Source organism: Neomonachus schauinslandi, chromosome X (genome assembly GCF_002201575.2).
Source record: "Neomonachus schauinslandi chromosome X, ASM220157v2, whole genome shotgun sequence".
Lineage (NCBI taxonomy): Eukaryota > Metazoa > Chordata > Mammalia > Carnivora > Phocidae > Neomonachus > Neomonachus schauinslandi.
The window spans coordinates 30,543,522-30,564,197 of NC_058419.1; the positions used below are offsets into that span (position 1 = coordinate 30,543,522).

The window sequence follows — 20,676 nt, forward strand, 5'->3', positions numbered from 1 at the left end:
AGAGTGCAGGAAGGGAGGGAAGGGGTTGCATGAGGGGAAGGAAAAGTAGAGAAAGGAGCCCCATTTCCTTCACTTGATTTTCTTTCAGAAACCTGCCAGGAAGGGATTAGGCTTGCTTTTCCTGGGTAGCTCATAAAATCCTCTGGTTGGCTCCTGCGGTAACTTTTCTAGGTTTCTCTTAACCAACATGGCTGAAGGAAAAGGTAGGGCCCAAAGAAGGGGCCCCACCTCCCAGAGGGAATCCAGATATTACTGGTGCCTGCTCTGAGGCAACTGGTGGGGTTATTTCGGGTTTTGCTGTGCTTCTGTTTGAAAATGAGAGCCTTTCTTGTCACACCAGAGAGTTAGGAATGATTCACAACCAGGAAGACTCACTTGGAGAGCCTGTTGAGCCTATCGTCAGGCCCCTCCCCTGATAGTCTTATTCATCAGGTCTTGGTGTGTCCTTTAAAATATATTTTTTTCAACACTCCAGGTGATTCGGATGCTGGGGGTGTGGGGGAATCCCAGACCATACTTTCAGAAACACTGCCCAGAGTTCCAGAGGGTTTATTTGAATCATTTATTTAATGAACTGTTTATTTAATTCACTTCTGAGTTTAAGGGAAATTGTAAATTATACACACACTATATGCCCATACGACATACTCTAACCTCAACAACAGAGATCCCCTTAGGACTGTTTCATGCGGCGATAGTGCTTGATGGCTTTGCTCTCTTATTTTTAGCCCCCTTTCGAAGATAGCTGTGGGTCTGTGTTGAGATCTGATACCCAGAGATTCCTTACCGAGAGTCCATCAAGCACGGGGAGACTAGTCGCTATTGTTAAGTTTGATGGACTCTTGCCTTAGACTGTGGCTGGGAGCAGCTAAGCTCTCTCCTGCCCACACTCAGTCTGCCATTTGCCAGAATTTTGCTGAGCCTGATTTCTTTGTTTTGCTATAGAGCGACTTTCACTGAACAGCACTTTTGTCTATAGCGTTTACACTACAAGGTTTAGGATGCCAATCAAAGTGAACAATTTTTTAAATTCATTGTGCCTTTGCTTGTTGTCTAGGCATCACAAGTTTGTTTTCATAGAAAGCCAGTTGCATGGGGCCCCTTTAGGGTTTCTGGATCCACAGACCTCCTTGATTCTTTCCATTTACCTTTGGGTGGAGCTAGTGAGGTTTCAGAAAGAGTAACTAAGATGATACAGAGAACCGAGGAGCTTTCTCTGGCAATTTCTCAGAAAGGCAACATCTGGTGGAAATTTTTAACATAATCAATTCACCGGTTCTGCAAACATTTATCAAGCAACTACTATGTACCAGCTCGTAACACAGGTGTTAGGGATGCTGTAGTAAATAAAACAAATGAAAACACTTCTTCATGGAGTTTATAGTTGCCGTGGGGGATATGGACAGTAAGCAAGATCAATAAGCAAAATACACAAGATATTAGTGGTAAAAAGTGCCAAGGAGGAAGAAAACAACACAGGGAAGGGGATGATGATGTGTCAGGGTGGAGGGATGAAATTGTGACTGGGTTAGCCAGGGAAGGTGTCAGCGAGAAGGTGGCTTGTGTATGGAGACCTGAAGGAAGTGAGAGAGGCAGCCAGATGAACATGGGGGAAGAGCATGCCCGGCAGAAGGAACAGCAAGTGCAGATGCCCCAAGGGAAGGGCACGCACGCAATGTCTGAGGTACAGCAAACCAGCAGTGTGCCTGGAGCAGAACGCGGGGAGACAGGTCATGTGAGGTTAGCGGGAGTATAGACGTTGTCACCTAGTCCCCAAATACCAGAACCGCAAGACCTCCCTGCAGCATGAGCACGTTTCAGAAGAACAAAATAAGAGACCTTACTCTGTACACTGAGTATTAGATGAACAATTCCTACAGATAACCCAAGCAAATATGCAGTGCCCGGAAGAGGTGTTCTATAAATTCACGGATGAGAGTTGCATGAAGAAGTTAGAACAGGCGTGGGGGCCACTCCTAATTTTGCGTGACTGACCCCACCAAAGATAACTAGCATTCCTTCCCCTTTTTCCTAGAATCACAAACAGAACAGTCACCTGGATGTCTCATTGGCCTGACCCATTAGCACCAGGCATTGGAATCACAGGCCCTAAAAGGACCGTATTTGGAAGCAAGATAGTAGCTAAGGTTATCACCGGACAGTGGCGGGGAGGTATGGAGAGATGTGACAGCTGCAGGTACGGACGCGGCCCCTGGTGCTGTGGAAAGCTAGTTTGGAAAGAGCTAGTGCGTGAACAGAGAGGGAGATTGTCCACCTGCTAAGCTGTATCCTTCGCCACTGGTGTCCAGGAGAGAGGTGGCTCATCGCCTGGCCTTCAAAGGGGCTCTCCTGACACAAATACTGGGAGCTTCCCAGGAGTGGGAGGTGCTCTGGCGTGTGTCTTTGAGGTGTAGAGAATGCTATGTCAAGCTGCCCAGAGGGGACCGGTTTGAAGCTCCCACAGAGGAACTGAGCTGGGAGCCCCGGGACCAGATAGTTGGGAGAGGTGGAGGCCAGGCACAATGAGGACAAGGTGACAGGCTCCATCCCCACCTCCTTGGGGGTGGGGCACCCAGGTCCCCAGAGTCCTCCCATCAGCCTGGCTACCTTGAACAGTAAATGGAAATAAAGTTAGTGTGCCGTTTATGCAAATGCAGCTTTTTTTTTTTTTTTTAATTCAATTAGCCAACATATAGTACATCATTAGCTGCAGATGTAGAGTTCAGTAACTCCTTGGTTGCATATCACACCCAGGGCTCGTCACATGCAAACGCAGCTTACAGGCAAGCCCTCTTCCAGCCTGACTTTCTCCCCTCCACCCGGCTCTCCTGTGGAGAAACCCCACAGCCCTGACGGGCTCTTCTGACCGAGACTGTGCCTCTCACCCCAGTGGACCCCTCCTCTTAATTAAAAGGGGGTAAGGGACGAGAGAAAATGCCAATCCTCTATCCTTGTAAACTCCATTAAATGGTTGGGTTCCTGTCCTGAGGGCAAAGGGGAGCCCCTGAATCCTTCCTAAGCAGGGGAGCAACCTGAATTTCCTCTTTCTCGTTTCCACCTACAAGGAACCCAGCGGAAGTATGCACCTTGCCTCTAAGGAGCCTATTGACCAGAAGGGTCAGTATTGCTGGAGGACAAGGGACAGTAGTTCATGAAGGACTTCTTCTTCACTTAATTTTTTAAAACATTCTTATTTATTTATTTGTCAGAGAGCGAGAGAGCACAAGCAGGGAGAGCGGCAGGCAGAGGGAGAAGCAGACTCCCCGCTGAGCGAAGAGCCCGATGCGGGGCTCCATCCCAAGGACCCCGGGATCACGACCTGAGCCGAAGGCACACGCTTAACCTACTGAGCCACCCAGGCGTCCCAAGGATTGCTTCTTTAGGAGTGCTTCAGCTAGAGAAGCTTCCAGCTTTCAGGACCAGTGACAGCATAGGGAGTTGACCCATTCCTTTTCTCCCCCTCTCTTCAGAGCTCCTTTGAGCCCTCACCTGGGCCCATCCGCTCACAGTCCTTGGCCACTCTTGCCATGATTGCCTTTCCCGGCAGCACTCACCTGCCCATGAGTTTCAACACCCCAGCCACCACCAAGGACTGTTTGGATTCCTCAGCTGCTCGGCACAAGATGGCTTTAAACCCCCGGAAACAAAAGAAGAAGAAAAACCCTCAAATCACTGTAAGTCCTTCAAGAGGCCTGGGAATAAACTCCCATGTAATAAGAGATGAGTTCCAACCTTCACAAACTGCTCCTAGGGGAGTGGTATGGTTTGAGGGATCTATGCCCTAAGTAAGGATGGTAAAGTCAAGGGCACTGTCCCAAGCTTGACACCAACCACCACCACCCCCACCCCACCCCCTGCCAAGAGAGGTGAGCAAACTTGCATCTAGTGGGTGGGATATCCTATCCACGTGGAATTTACACAAAAGGGACTGAAGAAAGCAGAAACAGTGACCTAAACCCCAGGAACTGCTTCTTGGCTTGGCATCTGGGAATTCACTCAGCCCTCTTTGTAGAGGATATTCAACCGTGGCCCAGATCAGGTTTCTTTTAATTATTAATCAGGTAAGACCCGTGAGCTACAAATTGTAGCACTGTTCAACTCCTTTGGAGGCCAGGCTTCCAGCAACTCCAAGCATTCAGAACTCAGCTATTAATACCCCCAGAGATCTCTCAGTGTCTCATAGATATCCCAAAGTTGTGTCACGTGATTTTCTAGCAGACAGAGCTACATTGAGGCAGGCCAGTTATGTTAAAAACATGGCCACCAGACTGGGAGATCTGGCAACAAAGAGACGTGACCACTGATAGCAGAGAAAGATGGCAGAAATGATCTGGGACCATTTAGTAGAGGGATCCAGAACCTTGCCCACCTCAGTAAATCCCTCAGGGCCACACCCTATCACGGTCCAGTGTAATAGATCGTGTTCATTATTTATCCAAGCCATCAAGAAAAGTTGACCTATATTTCCTGATATCTGTTTAAGAAGATAGGGAAGTAATGCCTTTGGGAAAGATTTTTACTAAAAGGTAAAAGACGTTGGTGTTTAATTTTAATTTACTAAAAGATGTTGGTGTTTCAAAAGATGTGTCAGTTAGCTGGAAGATTTCACTTTGGTCAAACACCCAATTCCTCAGTGCCACTGGGCTATAAGTAAAGGGTTGTAGCCAGAGCTGGAAGACACTAAAAGATTTTATTACATGGGAGTTTATTCCCAGGCCTCTTGAAGGACTTACAACCATTTTATAGGGAAGGACATTAAAGCACAAATAGTTGCCTAAGGTCACACACCCTGATGGTAGCAGAGCTGGGGCCAGAACCCAGTCTTGACTTCCAACCCCATACTTTTTTCACCCCACCATGTTGCATCGAGCTCAGACACCTCAGTTTAGCTTTAAAAAGACAACAAGGGGCGCCTTGGTGGCTCAGTCGGTTAGGCGTCCGACTCTTGATTTTGGCTCACGTTCAGATCTCGGGGTCGTGAAATTGAGCCCCGCATCGGGCTCTGTGCTCAGCAGGGCGTTTGCTTGGGGTTCTCTCCCTCTCCCTCTGCCCCTCCCCTACTCTGTGTGCTCTCTTTCTCTCTCTATAAAAAAAAACAAAAAAGAAAGAACAAAATACGAGTTGAAAGAACAGTCAGCAGGACCGCAGGTCCAGGAGGGGGCCCTCTGGTGGCCCTGAGAGGATCGCCTTGGTCGGTTGTCAAGCAGAAGGTGACCCATTACTATGCACTAACCCCTATATATGCATTATCACCTGGATGCCTCACCACGAACCTGGGAGATGGGGAATGTTGGCTAAGGGAAAGGTAGTATGAGCCTCTGACTCTCTTCCTTCTGCATAGCCTAATTAAGAAAAGGCCTGGGCAGGGCGCCTGGGTGGCTCAGTCGGTGAAGCGTCTGCCTTCGGCTCAGGTCATGATCTCAGGGTCCTGGGATCGAGCCCCGCATCGGGCTCCCTGCTCCGTGGGTAGCCTGCTTCTCCCTCTCCCTCTGCCCCTCCCCTGGCTCATGCTGTCTCTCTCTCTGTAGCTCTCTGTCTCAAATGAATAAATAATAATCTTTAAAAAAAAAAAAAAAAAAAAAAGAAGAAGAAGAAGAAAAGGCCTGGGCATCACTCTCTCAGAAGGTCAGGACCTCTTCTTCCATGTGACTCTCTCGACACATGGGTGAATATGAAAGGGCCCAGGACCATGTTTGACACAAAGGCTGCTGGCACTTGCTCCTTGCTTTGGAGTTTCTTAGGTACCCCCTCACCCCTGATTTAGAGGTGTGGGCATAGAGATGTAGAGATCGATGTGGGCATAGAGATGTAGAGAACAACCTGGCCAAGCTCACACGGTGAGTAAATGCTGGAGCAGAGATTTGAACCCAGGCCGGTCTCACCTCATTCACTCAAAAATGAATTCCTTTGCGCTGAGTGTGTTTGCACGGGCACTTTGAGTGGGAGTGGAACGAGTAGGACATTTGTCTTCAGACACGTGTCACAGAGGCTCACACAGAGCAGCTTCCGGCCGCTGTTCGGTGCAGCGTCACTCAGACGTTTCCAAAGCTGCCCCGTAATCATCCGTAAACCTTGTTTATAGTAAACCAATTCCAACCCTTTCAGCGTGAAGGCCGAACCCTTCATCATCTTCTCTCTTCTTTCCCAGCAAAACCCCAATCTTCTTTCTTCTTTGGAGCCGGAAAGACCTAATTCATGCTTTCACTAAATTCCCTGAAAAGGGAATTTTACCAACAGGTAAAATAATGATCGCTTCCAGTGGGTAAAATGATCAGCAAGGGGATGAATGCCATTGGAAATCATTTCTGTGGTTAATGGTATTGTTATGTTCCCAGCAGAGCCCTTTGGAGATCAAGGACTTTTTTTTTTTTTTTTTTTTTCCTGATGTCATCTCCTTCGGCAACCACTCAGGGGTGGGTGGGAAGAAGCACTTTCCGTCTGAAGCTCTTTTTTTCCGTCTTTCAGGAGAAAGCAAAGCAAGAGGAGCCCACCCTTCTAGTGGTTTCTGGAGAAGAGAAGAGTACAACCAAACCAAAAGAAGCTGACAAAAAGAAGCTGAAAAAAGACAGTGCAGGTTGGCACATCCTCACCCTCATTCAGAAACATGTATGATGGGCTTAATTGCTATGTGAGAGGAGCTATAGAATATGATTTACCTAGGCTGCTGTCTGTCCCTGGTACCCTCTGAGAGCTTTCAGTTTAAGATGCATATCAAAGGGGTCCAGCTTCCTCCATCTAAACTGCCCGACTCATACCATTGCCACGTGTGTGGGATCAAGGTAAAAGATTATGCCTGGATCGCTATTTTGTCGAAATGAATTTCCAACCAGAGAGGTGTGTAGCTCTTGCTTGTTTGTAAGCTTGTTTAATCCTCTCTAAGGCTAAGGTATATCTGAGGGTGGCCAATGAGTCCCCCTTCAGTGTCCCCTGAACACCAGAACCAGACAATAATAACAGAATTAGCTCACAACTAGTTTTTTAAGGTTGCTTTTCTCTTCCAGTAGAGAGAAAAAGGTCTTATGATAACAGTGAGACCAGTTCCCATATCCACAGGTGAAGTGGGCTTGGGCAGCTGTAGACACATGTCCTTGGCAGCCAACACCTACCAAATCCCCCAAACCACAAATACCACTGGGGTGAAAATCTGGGTGTGTGTATGTGTGTGTGTGTGTGTGTGTGTGTGCGTGCATGGGGATGTTGGTTCCAGCTGATGGCAACCTAATTTCAAGCAATACTTGATAAAACAAAATTCCAGTTCCACAGTTGAGCAGTTATTTCATATTTTTTTTTCCACAAAGGATTTCACATGTGGGTTCAAAAAAAGGATATCCCTAAACACATTTTTCCATGGAAACTCACAAAACCACAAAACTGTCCCGAAACATACACACACACACACACACACACACACACAGAAGAAAACGAAATGAAATTTAAATTTTTCTTTTTAATCTTTTTCTCTTATTGTTTTTAATAGCTGTCCCTTTTACACACAGAGGATAGAACAGATCTGGTGTCCGTGGGGGCAGATACTTGGGTTTTCCATAAATGGGAGTAGTTTGGAGTACAGCCAGCTACGCCCATTGCCCTGTCGCTGGATAGGAAACCACTAGATGGAGGTCGGGGATGCACTGGATGATGAGGCAGAGAAGGCAGCGATCCTTCCCCCCCCCCCCGGGGGGGGGGGTGGTGATCAAACTGAGTCCCTCAGCAAAAGTACTAGAGAGGAGAGGGGCACTCTGTGTCACCACTGCCTTGCATTTGACCTGAAGGCTGTATGGACTTATGTCATTGTTAAGGCTTTCCAAGAATCGCTTTGCTTGTATATTACATCAGATTCATTTAATACAAGAGAGTAAAAAGCAAAAGAAAAGGGGGCCACAATCTTACCTTCCAGATAACCCCCCCGTTGACACCTTTCTAAAAAGTAAAACAATGCCCGCACATGATGTGAAAATTAAATGGAATCAAGTAAAAAATATAAATACTAATTAGAAAGTAAAATTCCCCTTTGTCCGGCCCCAGTCAGTTTCCTAAAGGGCAATCGTTGTTACAGGTTCAAAAACGGCCAAGCATTTTTTTTTTTTTTTTTTTAAGATTTTTATTTATTTATTTGACACAGAGAGAGAGAGAGAGCGCGACAGCGAGAGAGGGAACACAAGCAGGGGGAGTGAGAGAGGGAGAAGCAGGCTTCCCACCGAGCAGGGAGCCCGATGCGGGGCTCCATCCCAGGACCCTGGGATCATGACCTGAGCCGGAGGCAGACGCTTAACGACTGAGCCACCAATCGCCCCCCAAAACGGCCTTTTAACGTGTCTCACGGCTAACGGTGGACCAGACTACTGATTTGCTGTCAATGAGCCGACCTTGTAATCGGTTTGTAAAATTGGGATTACACTTGGATTTAAACATTTCCAACTGCAGAGGCTAATAGTGACCAAGTCGCCAGCTCTCTTCTGAATAGTTGCTTCCTTATACCGAGGAAGTCAGTAGTGAATAGGTACCCACGGGGCTCCGGGGCAGAATCCTCTTATTTTAGGAAGTTCGAGGCATGCATATTTTTTTCTTTTCCTTATTTCTGTTGGGTACAGGTGTCTCAAGCCTGAAGCAGAGCAAGAGAACTGAAATTTCTGATAAGACAGCAGACCAGGCTGCAGGAGCGGACGCTGCGGGGAGTCAGAGCTCCCCATTGTCAGCGGCGCACGGAAGACATCTCCCCAAAAAAGGATCAAGTGCTTCGGGATCGAGTGAGTGTGCGCCCACAGGAAGAAGCCTTAAGCAGTCCATTCGAGGGCTTGGCCTAGCTGAGAGGGCTGGGTCCCCGCCTGCCGAGAAGCCTGCCACAGAGTGTCTTCTCTGGAACCTGTCTCTGGAGCGCCGAGTCAGGGAGCCGCCCACCACTCCGCAGGCAGAACGCGCTGCCCCTCAGGAGCTGCTTCCAGATCAAGATGGCAAGGGAAAGAGAAAGGCTGGGGCAGATGTGGACGCCGGAAAAGGCCCGGCGTCCCAGGCTGTACCCGAAGACACGGCACAGTCCGTGGTCGGTGGCCCGTCGCCGTGCCACGAAGATGGGGCCTCCGGAGGCCAGCGGCCAGAAGCCAGAGCTGCTCGTTCATCCGCGGCGGAAGGCCCTTCTCCAACCCCGGACGATGTCCTCTTCTCAGGGGCCATGGGGGCTCAAGTGTTCACGGATCCTTCTCAGATGCAGTCTGAAGGGGAAGAAGCTTTCAGCTTTGATGTGCAAGCGAGCAACTTGAAAATGGCGTCAGTGCAAGATACCCCCGCTGTCTGCAGAGAGAAGTCTCCCGGAAACGTCCTCCCGGCCTTCGCCGCGAGCATTTCAGGTCCGGCAAGTGCTTTGGCCAAGGGAGGCAGGTGTGCGGAGAGGCTGCCTTCCAGAGGCCTCGCCTGGGCGGCTGAAGAAGCGTCCTCGGATCCAGAGGGTGCTTCCGAGGAGGAGAGCGGTTCGGGGCAGCAGCTGCTTCCCAGGCCTTCTTTCCAGTCCCTGGGGAAGCCTGCCGATGAGCGACAAGTCTTCACCGAGTCGCAAAGCTCGGCCGCGCGAGCGAGCGGCCCTGAGCTGCAGCTGGCTGCGAGCTACTCTCCGCGGGCCTTCCGGAAGCCGGCGGCGGGAGCAGCGTCCTCGGATCCCCCGAGTGCGTCGGCGGAGGAGAGCGGGGCGCAGCGGCTGCTGGCTCCCACACATCCCTCCCAGGCCTTGGGGAAGCCTGACGGTGACCAAGAGGCCACAGGCTCAAAAAGTTCTGGGGGCTCGGGCAGTTCTGACGAGCGGCTGACGCCCACCTGTGCCGCGCAGGCCTTGCAGGGGCCCGAGGACAAAGGCCGCACAGACCCCCACGGTCACGTGGAGAAGAAGCACAACAGTGAGGGCGCCTGGACCAGCTCCGAGGAGGACGTGCCTCCCAGGCCCCCTTCCCAGGTCTCCGGGCAGCCCGCAGACCAACAGCACGGCGCCTCGGCTGCGAAGCACCTCCCCGAGGAGTGGGGGGTGTCCGTGGGGCGGCTCGCTCTGGCCTTTTCGAGGCCGATTCTTCAGCAGCAAGCGTCCTCGGGGTCGGCGAGGCCCCCGGGCCCTCCCCGGAGCAGCCCCGCGGAGCCGGCGCCCGCCCGGCAGCCCGTCCAGTCCTGGCAGAGCCCTCAGGCCGAGCAGCAGGGCCCCGCGGGCCCCGCGGGCCCCGCCGTGCGGTGGGCCATTGCTCTGGAGCCGCCGCCGCCGCCCAGAATCTCGTCTAAGCGCCTGCTGAGGCCTCGGCCTGAGCAAGCCGTCTGCAAAGGTCCAGAAATGGCTGCCGCCGTCGGGGTGACTTCCGTGGACCTGCTGCTGCTGCTGCCGCCGCTGCCGCCGCCGCCCCCGAGACCGCATTCTCGGCCGCCGCTGGACCCCATCGCCGAGCAGGCGACCCGGGAGGACCCCGAGTCCCCGGCTGTGGAGGGGAGCATTTCGGTGGAGCTGCCGCCGCCCCACCAGGCGGTCGTGAGACCCGTCATTGAGCAGCAAGGGTGCCTGGGTGCCGAAGGCGCTGTGGTCGAAAAGAACGTCCCTGGGCAGCCGCCGCCGCTGCCGGGATATCATGCTCAGCTCCCGACGCGCCCTCTGGTCCCACCACCGGCCTCTGCCAGTCCCGAAAGCCCGGCAGCTTCTGCGGAGCCGCTGCCTCTCAAAGTGCTTGCCCAGGCCTCGATGAAGCCCGGAGTGGAACCGAATGTGTCCTCGGGTCCGGAGGGCGCCGCCGCGGAGAAGGTCATTTCAGCGGAGCTGCCGCTCCCCCCAGATTCTGCTGCGTCCTTGACAAATCCTAAGGCCCCGCAAGCATCCGAGACGGCTGTCGGGGAGGGCCCGTCCGTGGAGCCACCGCCCAGAGGCCCCTCCCAGCCCTCGGTGAGGCCGAAAGTCCAGCCGCAGCCCCGCCCGCTGGCCGCGGTGGGCGCTTCGGCTGCCACCGCCCTGGGTCCCGCCCTGGGTCCCGCCCTCGGCCCCGCCCTCGGCCCCGCCCTGGCGCCGGGCCCGGCGTCCCCCAGAAGCGTCTACGAGTCCTGGCTGAGCTCCTCAGGCGAGCGCGAGGGCTCTGTGAGTGCCCAGAGCGCTGCTCTGGAGTGGGGCATTTCTCTGGAGCCGCTGCCCCCGCCGCCCCCGCCGCCCCCGCCGCCTCCGCTGCCCCCGCTGCCTCCCAGAAAGCCTTCTCAGAACCCGAGGAGGCAGGGAGGGGAGCGAGCAGCCTCCCGGCGGTCGGCGAGCGCTCCTCCAGGATGGGACGCTCCTCCGGCCCCGGGCGCTCCCGCCGCCGCCGCCGCCGCCGCCGCGCCGAAGCCTCCCAGATGCGCTTTCCAGTCCCGGGGGAACACAAAAGCCAAGCAGCCCGTCTCCGAGGCTCTAGAGGGCGCCGAGGCCCTGAGGATCATGACTATGGAGCAGCGGCACTCTCTCCGAAGGTCTTCTCAGGCCCTGAGCGCAGCAGTGGTCAAGCCCCCGGCCTCCGCAGCTCCAGAAAGGGCTGCCACCCAGGGGGGTGCTTCTGCAGAGCCGCTGCCTTCCAGGCAGCCTTCCCAGTCCCCTGGGAGATGCAAAGGGCAGCAAGTGTCGTCCAGCTGTGAGAGCGCTCCTGCCGAGGTGGCCGTGTCTGGGAAGCCAGTGCCTTCCACGTATCCTACCCAGGTCTCATCCAGGTCCAAGGTTCAGGAGATGTCCTCCCGTCTAGAGAATACCGCTGCCAAAGGAGGCTCGGCTAAGAAACCGCCGGTGCCCAGGCATCCTTCCCAGTCGTTTGTGAAGTTTATGGCAGAACAAGTCTTTTCCGAGAGCCCTGCCGGTCCTCCATCTGCGAATCAACTTTCCAAAGCTCCGTTGAGGTCTAAAGTCCAGTACCCAGCTTTCTCGGGCCCAAAGGATGCCAGTACCGAGGGAGGCATCTCGTCGAAGCTGCTGCCGACAGCACGCCCTTTACAGCCCCCGGGGGGCCCTGAAGGCCCCAGAGCAGTTCTCCCACATTCAGAGAGTGCCCCCGCGAAGCCCAAGCGGAGCAGTTCCAAGGAGCCGCTGCCCCCGGGACAGCTGTCCTGGGCACCGGCGAGCTTCACGAAGCTCGCGTCCGGGCAAGTCTCCTCCCTGCTCTCTCAGGGCTCTCCTGAAATACAGAAGCGCTCTGAAGAATGGCTGCCTTCCAGAGGCCTTCCCCAGGCCAAGGAGGGGGCCGAATTGCAGCCCCAGCTTTTCTCCCCAGGCCCCGCCAGTGCCCCTGCAGGTTGGAGCAGGTCTGAGGAGTGCTGGCCTCCGCAGCCTGGACACACTCCCCAGGCACCGGCCGAGCCCGAATGTCCGCCCCAGGTCCGGCCGGGTTCCGTGAGGGCTGCCGCTGAGGGCCCCCTCTCTGAGAGCCGCCCCACCAGCCGGGCCCCACTAAGAGGCCCGGCTTCTCTAAGCAAGACCAAGAAACATCGCCAAGGCCCTGAAGACCTCATTAAGAATAGCCTGCCTCCCGCTACCAAACCCATGAAGCTCAGCATGGCTCCTACCAGGCAGGCATCCACTGCTGGGGGCACTTACTCCAAGGGGGAAGGTCTCGAGAGTGGCCATCAAAGTAACATCCATGCAGACGAATCCACCAGTGGGTCTGGTGTTGAAACCCTTTTTGGAGTTCGCCTGAGAAAAGTCCCTTCCTTGAAGAAGCACAAGAGTGAGAAACAAGATGACCTTACCGAGCTTTCTTCGCTCTCCTTGGGCCCGGTTTCATCTTCCACATGTAAAGAACATCGAATCAGAAGAAGCTTTTCCCAGGGGCTCCTGGGCAGCGCAGAGAACCCCGGCACAGCATCTGACGTGGCGGAGAAGCAACGGAGCAGGCCCAAATCCGAAAGCATGGCCAAGAAGCAACCTGTTTACAAGGTCCCAGGTGAGACTTCCTCTTTCCAGAGGGCAAGGAGGTACCAAGTGGAGGGAAGAACTAGAAATCAAAGTCTTGAATGGGGCAGGAAGTCTGCTCCAGCCTAGCCTGCTGAGTTGTTGCTTTGATAGGGCTGGCTTGTGGATTTTAGGAGCAGGATGATGCCCCATTCTGGCTTAATGGATCTGGAGATGGTTAATTTTGAGTCTTCCCTGTCCCAGGGACATCCATCCGTCCACATTCTGTGATGGACACACGACCATCTGCCTATTCCTTTTGCGCACCTTCCCTTTGGATGGAATTTTATACCTTTCTCAAAATACTTCGACACATATGCTCCCCACCCTCCTCCCACGACATCATGTGGGTTTTAAAAGCCAGCTCATTAGTAGAGCACTACATTCAGACTCACAGCTTGAAATCCTAATTTACTGTAAATGCTTATACTTCCAAAGCTGCTTCCCACACCTGAAATGTCTAAGAATCCAGAGCTAGGTGATCTTTTGAGCACCGATCTCTCTCAAAGCCTTTGTACCTTCACCCTGACCAACCCTGGTCTTCACGCCTAGAACCACACCCGTGTAACCACGCACTTGCACGAGGGAATATGTAGTGTCGATATAAGATACTCCTTGGACTTCAAGGAATGCCATCAGTAGCCTGAGCCTCTGGCCTCCCGGGAGTTTTCCCAGCCCACCTGGTCACCCTGGTCCTACCCTGATTTGGGGATACGAAGAGGGATGGACGAGGGAGGCCGAGGGACCAGTAAGAGGATGGTACGCAAATTCTGATCTACGCAAGGAGCTCTTGCCTTGCCGGGTTGTGGGGATGGCATCAAAGAAGGGGGCCCTTTTCGATGGGATCTCTGTTCATTTTCATCTGGCAATTAACAAGGATGCCATCTGGTACATTAGTGTGGGTAGGCCCCAGCCTGGCTCGAGACCCTGCCTGCCTCACTTCAGTTCTAACCACTCTCCTTCCTTTCTCAGGAAAGGCTCTTGGTCGACAGTCAGATTACGCCGCCTCAGAGCCAGCTTGGATAACCATGGTAAAGCAGAGGCAGACGAGCTCCCAGGCCCACATTCCTAAGAAAGAGGCAAAAACCAAGAACAAAGCTGGAGCCAAGCCTGAGGCCAAAGAGCCTAGACGTTGGGGAGAACCTGCGGCAGCCCACAAAACCCTCCAGAAGGTCACTAGAGTTGGTTGACTAAGCTTGCGTCGGGAACTCTGCCAAGCCTGCAGCTCCCCACCTCTTTGGGTGCACTAGTCAAGGCAGGGGGACTCTTTGGGGGAAGAGTCGTGCCTGGTACTCAGACAATAACGTGCCCGGCTTTATGCTCTGAAAGGGTTTGTGGAAAGTAATGAGTAGGAGAAGGTTCCGTAAATCAAACCCTGTCCTGAATATTCTAGAGCAGGATTCCATGAAATCGGTTGAGCAGTGAGGAATAAGTTATAGAAAAAACCCCCAAAGGTAACCACTGGGGTGAGAATTGAGTAACTATCCTTACAGGCGTTTTATGCCTACAAATATATGTATGTATTGAAGAAGATATAAAGGGAATCAAACTATACATACTATTTTTCATTTGACATCTCATCTCTGGGCACCTGTTCATATCATCCATAACGATTGACCTTATAAAGGTAATGCTTGATATTTGGGGCTTTGCATATTGGTTGGTTTTGGTGTGGCCCCTGCCTACAGGTGAGAAGCCAAGTTACGTGATGAACTAGACTAACGGTCCCACCTGTGGATCAGGGATGACGGGATGGTGTCTTGCTTTCAACGTCCCATTTGCGATGTCTTCGGAGGTGCTGGAATGAGAGCCCCTCTTGTCAAAACCACAGAACACTGACCTAAGAAAGCATATCACACTTACATACCAAGAGATATGTCTAAGTGTCTGTATTGTTGGCTGCTTACTGTAACTGTCGAGGGATCACATTAGGATCTGCTTAACTCTACTTGTTTTTTCATTTTCATCATTAGTATTTTTATGGGAGCAGGAGATACAGGGGCAAAGTGCACCTTGTTAAAGCTTTCATCAGGGGCAAATGCACCAGGGTATATAAACTCAGTAATTTAGACCAGTTGTGGCGAGGTGCATTTGAAAAGCTTAAACTGTACAATTCTGGAAGGACCTGTAGCTACGTCTCTTTCTGGTGGAAGGAGTGCAAGTCAGAGGTCAACAGTTTTGCTAAGTGAGATCCTGTGGAACTCACTTCAATTCCTTGATAAGATTTGTTCGTAACCCCCACATTCTGGTAGCTTGTTTTTAAGTGTTGGTAGTGCATTAGGGAAAAGGTTGTTCTCAGGTTAAATAATTATGTTAACCTGTTTACACTATTTGTATGATTTGATGGCCTTTTCTTCCAGATCTCAAAGGTGATAAACTTGAACCAGCTGAGGTTTTGTGAACCTAAATTCTGAGCCAAGTTCCTCTCAGTGCTATTTCCTTCCCTCTCTCTCTCTCTTTCCTTTTGACTAATGTGGAACTCTAATAGCCAGGACAGGGCTTGCCCCTTGTGGTTTTCTGAATAAGTAATTCACTCTTCTCCACGTCAGGACTTAACAAGCTTTTTGTTTTCATTTTTGTATTAAAGGGAGCAGGCCTTGCAAGTGAAAACCAACCCAGAAAGACTTTTACTTCCGATGTCAATAAACCAGAGAAGATGGCACAGAAGAAGCTACCTAAGTCTACCAAAGCAGGTAAAAACAGCCCCCCCCACCCCCGCAAAGTCCTGGCAGCATATTGGGAAACTTTTGCTGTTTCCATCTCAGGCAACACATGTCTTTCCCCACCCCCTCCTCCGCCCCACATCAGCCTCATGCTTCACGTGGCTCTTCCATTAGGTACAGATATTAGCTTGTTTCAGGAAAATTCAATTGTGAGGACCACTCTGAGTCCAGTGTGTGACTTCCCAAGGGCCTCCCAGTTTTCTGCCTTGTCGAGGAAGCTGTTATAGGCACAGAGTTGTGATCACTCACTAAAATGTCCCCGTGACTGCGAGTCCAGAGGAGAGCACCGAGCTCCTTTCCAGCTCATAGCAAAGCAGTACTTTCTCACCTTCTACAGTCCCAGGGACACTTTAAAAAATCCACTGTACAGGTCCAGTGGTGTCGAATTGTTTCTTTTCACTATTTCAAAGGCTTGCTTCTCCACCTTCTGAGCAGGGCGTGGGAGGTGGGGAGATGTTGAAAGCCGAGCGAACACCGGGCTGTGATAGAATAGAATGTGGTCTCAACAGTAGAGGTATGTGCCAGAGGGATTTTCTTTTCAGCAGGAGCAGGGGGAGGGGAGGGTGGGTTTGCACTGAATCATCTTTGTCCTCTCCCTTTGTCCCCTTCATGAAGAAATTAGACTAGGAACTTAGGAAGCCACGGTCTGGCCACGAAATCGTGGCACCTGACCTGCTGATAGCTATTAATAATCTCACGGGTACTCTACTCCTGTCAGATGGTTCTCAGCTCTGTGCCTTAGAATTACCTGGCGAGCTTTTGAAACATTTACAAAAGTACAGAGGGCCCTGCTCCATTGCTAAAGATTCTCATTCTGTTAGTTCAGGAAATAGTGTGGGCATTGGTGTTTTTATTTAAAGATCTATTTATTTATTTTGGAGATGGAGGGGAGGGGCAGAGGGAGGGAGAGAGAATCTTAAGCAGGCTCTGAGCGTAGAGCCTGATATGGGGCTCGATCGCACGACCCTGAGATCAGGACCTGAGCTGAAGTCAAGCGTCAGATGCTTCACCAACTGAGCCACGCAGGTGCCCCTGGGCACTGGTATTTTTAAAAAGAGCTCTAGCTGGGTGGCTGGGTGGCTCAGTTGGTTGGGCGTCTGCCTTCGGCTTGGGTCATGGTCCCAGGGTTCTGGGATCGAGCCCCACTTCGGGCTCCCTGCTGCTCCCTCTGCCTGCTGCTCCCCCTGCTTGTGCTCTTTCTCTCTGTCAAATAAATACATAAAATCTTTAAAAAAAAAAAAAAAAAAAAAAAAAGCTCTAGCTGTGTACCAGCAGTCAGGCTTCTACCTCAAATCTGTGTCTCCTGAATTGCAATTCTAATTGACCAAATAAATGTCTGATTGCTTAAATAAAAAGAGAGAGAGAGAGAGCCCTAGGTGATTCTAATGCATACCCCGCACACTGGTTGAGGTAAAGTCACTGAGTCCATCAGCCATAAAGCAGGATGAAGGAAGGAGTAGAACTAAGGGATAGGGAAGTCGCCTGCTTGGTCAGAGTAGTGGGTACAGTGTTCTTTAGCACAGACTTGTACTGGGTGGATCTCCTGAATCCTTATTAGTCATTTCACGTGACACAGATCGGCAAAACAGAAATAACATTACCTGATTTGAAATGTAAAAAACTGAATAGGTAACATATTGTAGGGTTTCCTCCCTGGTCTCAAGTCAAAAGTGTGAGACAGTCTAATAATAACCACCCAAAGCTTGGCCGGTATCTTCTCTTGGGCCTTCCCATGCCCAGGCCCCTGTGGCCATAGCTGTGTAGATTTTATCCCTTCGAGAGACCACCCGTAGCAGGCCCACGCTTGGGACTTTTAAAAGCCCGAGGAAACCTGAAAGGAGGAGAACTTTTACTGTATCCCATAAACATCCCTGAGTGTCTCTGGGGCTTCTTACTGCTTGTGTGTTATTTGCTGTGGTTCTCGTAGGATTTGAAGATCGGAAGACAGCTCAAGTGCCCACCGTGGCCAAAGAAACCAGGCAGTCTTCAACTGTCCCAGCTGTGCTCCATGAGCCGGCAGAACTGGAAGAGCCGGTTTGGTTCTCCCTGGCCAAGAAGAAAGCCAAAGCTTGGAGCCATATAGCCGAAATCATGCAATAAATAGCTCCTGGGTGGGGCATCAGCATTGCAAATGATCATTGCCGATAGCTGCGTTAATGCCATGTAGCGATTTATTTACTGTAACCACTTTTTATTAAGCAAAAGTGCCTTAAAGGCGGAATTAAAGCTACTAATTATTTGAATGTAACAAATGCCACGAATGCCTAATTTCCGTACAGTCACTACCAACATCTGAAAACCCAGCATCTCCTCTCTAAAGACAATGTGGAATGTTTGCACTGCTATAGAACTGGGAAATCCTTAACTGCCTACGAGGTGGTGGTCATTTCCCTTGTTCAAATAAATTCATTCGGATGGGAATGGCCAGGTGACTTGGCCCAGGGGTTGGCTTTCAGGTTTCATGAGCCTGGTTAAATGCTTCAGTTCTTTGGTTGCTGCTGCAAGCTTCACAAAGGCCCTGAGAAGAGGTGATGGAAGTGAAAATTCTGGGTCTCCAAGAAAAGCTTCGCATAGCCAGTCCTCCAGTTAGCCCTTGCCCTTTGAGACACCGCCCTTGTATCCCTGCCCCCCCCCCCGCCCCCAATGCCTGCAACATACAAAGCTCTCTCTCTGCGCATGCTCCACATCGCCAGTCTGACAGCAGCGAGCACCTCCCTAGGAGGCAGAACATTTCTTGGGGATCATCGTGCTCCCCTAGATGGCTAGTTCATCAGTGTTTGAGCTCTTGTCCCAATGGCACTGGGACTCTCTAGTTGCTGAGAAATGTACTGAATGCCATATATATCCTGCTCTTTAAGCACTTAAGACTCTGGGCTCCTGGAGAGCGCTTTTCCCTGGCTCTCGCTTTAAGGCAGAAACCTCCCTGTAGGCCAGTTTCTAGTCTCTTCCCCTCAGCAGCCTCTGTTTCCCACAATTTTAGCCCAAAGCAAGACCACAACCCCAAAGCCATAGAACAATTAACTTTTTGCAAACCGGAAGCCTTAGGCGATCAAACCAGCATAGCTTCTCCCTGCCCTCATTCCTGGAGGCACACACCTCAAAAGTCACTAGACTGGATAGCTCCCTGCACACCCCATCCCCAATGAGCCACTCCCCCAAGTCCTTTCCTTCTATGCCATCTCCCAAACACACCAAACACCAAGGGAGAGCTCCCCTTGGATGTCTGGACAGTACCTAGCTCATTTTCTTAGGAGACCCAGAAGTATCTTCTCGCCGTCCCTCTCACTGTGTCTGCCTCTGTCACCACGGAGCTGCTTTGTTAACACAGGAATGTAAGCCTCAACATCTAACCGTGCCTTTATATTCTGAGTGGGGTGCTGCCTCGTGCAAAAAAAAATTCATAGAGGCGGTGAGGTGCCAGAGCTAATTTAAGTCCTTGGTGCTTGGTCTTGATGATGATGGTATAACGTGACATTCTACAATCATACGCTGGATTTTGCATTTTCTTTATGAAACATCTATTTTTCCTGATACTGTATTCTTTACCATTCTGATAATGCTAGGTTCTTGATTGATTGAGTTTGATTTCCTTTGTACTTCCATAGTGAACAGTTTATTTAGGTAGCTGCCCTTGACCCAGGTGACCCTGGTAATTAGTCCCTACCCCCTTTCTTTAGGGTGGACCACTATTAGTTTTTTCTCACTCTGAGAGCTCTCCGTTAATAATTTCTTTTCCATAGTTAACAAAACTCTGTTTTTAAGTAAAGAGATTAAGTTTTTTTAATGCCTAGATGCACATTCTGACAAGTTTTCGGCTTCTTTTAGCATTCTCGATTTTTATTATATGTATGCAACGCAAATAAATTCAATAAAGCTTGTTCTGCAGTCTGTCTTTGTCACATGGGGAGGGAAGTCTAATAAGATATTGATAACTCGGACCTGAGGGTTGTCAGAGAAGCAAGAAGTTAAGAGATGAATACCCACCATTTGCATCAACATGGATGGAACTTGGGGGGATTATGCTGAGTGAAATGAGTCAAGCCGAGAAAGACAATGATATGGTTTCGCTCATATGTGGAACATAAAGAATAGCGCGGAGGACCACAGGGGAAGGGAGGGAAAACTGAAGGCGAAGAAATCAGTGAGGGAGACAAACCATGAGAGACTCTGGACTCGGGGAACCAAACTGAGGGTTTCAGAGGGGAGGGGGGTGGAGGGATGGGGTAACCGGGTGATGGGCATTAAGGAGGGCACGTGTGGTGATGAGCACTGGGTGTCATACGCAACTAATGAATCACTGAACACTACATCAAAAACTAGTGATGTACTATATGCTGGCTAATTGAACATAATAGTAAAAAAGATAATTAAAAAAAAGAGATTGTGCAGAGGACAAAGGGCCTACACACAGGTGCACCTGACCAAGCTGACGGCCTGCAGGTGGGTATTTGTATGGGGAAGAAGTGGTATCGAAGAGAAGTGTTGTGTATAAACACTTGGAGAGCAAAGAAAGGGACCAGTGGGAGGGGAGGGCACTGCAGTTGGGGGATGAGTAGAGGGGGGTGAGGTGGTTGGTGGTTGTATTCCAGCCTGGGCTAGGGACTAGATCCAAGTCTTCCAGCAAGGTGGGCTATTAGAACAAGTACTTTCAGAAGCAAGGGGCCCCACTATGCACAGGTAACAAAGTGTAACCTGGGGCGAAGAGGGGAAAGGGGTGATAGACCAGATATTGAACCTGGACTTCCTGTAACATTTGTAACATTTGCAGGGGTCAGAAAAAGAGTTCAGTTGGGGATCCACATACCATCTAGCTATATATTTGAAATGTTTAAATCAGCATGTTTTATTGAATGATTTATCTCCTTCCACAACACATGTGACTTCATAATGACCTGAAAGGATTTAGAATTCTCAGACTCCTCTAAGTCCTGCTCCGATGATGTAGGAAGAGCTGCCCCCCACCCCCCCACCCCGTCTCCTAGACCAGGCCCCATCCCCTGTTTCAGGCACACGACCCCCTCCCCCTGAGGCCTGGGG

At 51.1% G+C, this 20,676-nt stretch overlaps 1 protein-coding gene across 1 annotated transcript in view; it reads left to right on the forward strand.

Moving 5' to 3' along the window:
* KIAA1210 (KIAA1210 ortholog) overlaps positions 1 to 17,773 on the forward strand; it is a 66,385-nt gene extending 48,612 nt beyond the window's left edge. Inside the window, 7 exon segments of the mRNA XM_044911932.1 lie at positions 3,471 to 3,674; positions 6,466 to 6,574; positions 8,592 to 12,908; positions 13,889 to 14,047; positions 15,466 to 15,609; positions 16,725 to 16,727; positions 17,567 to 17,773. Of these exon segments, the coding sequence (XP_044767867.1) occupies positions 3,471 to 3,674; positions 6,466 to 6,574; positions 8,592 to 12,908; positions 13,889 to 14,047; positions 15,466 to 15,609; positions 16,725 to 16,727; positions 17,567 to 17,739 (5,109 nt within the window). The 3' untranslated portion in view covers positions 17,740 to 17,773.
* Positions 17,774 to 20,676: the final 2,903 nt, after the last annotated feature.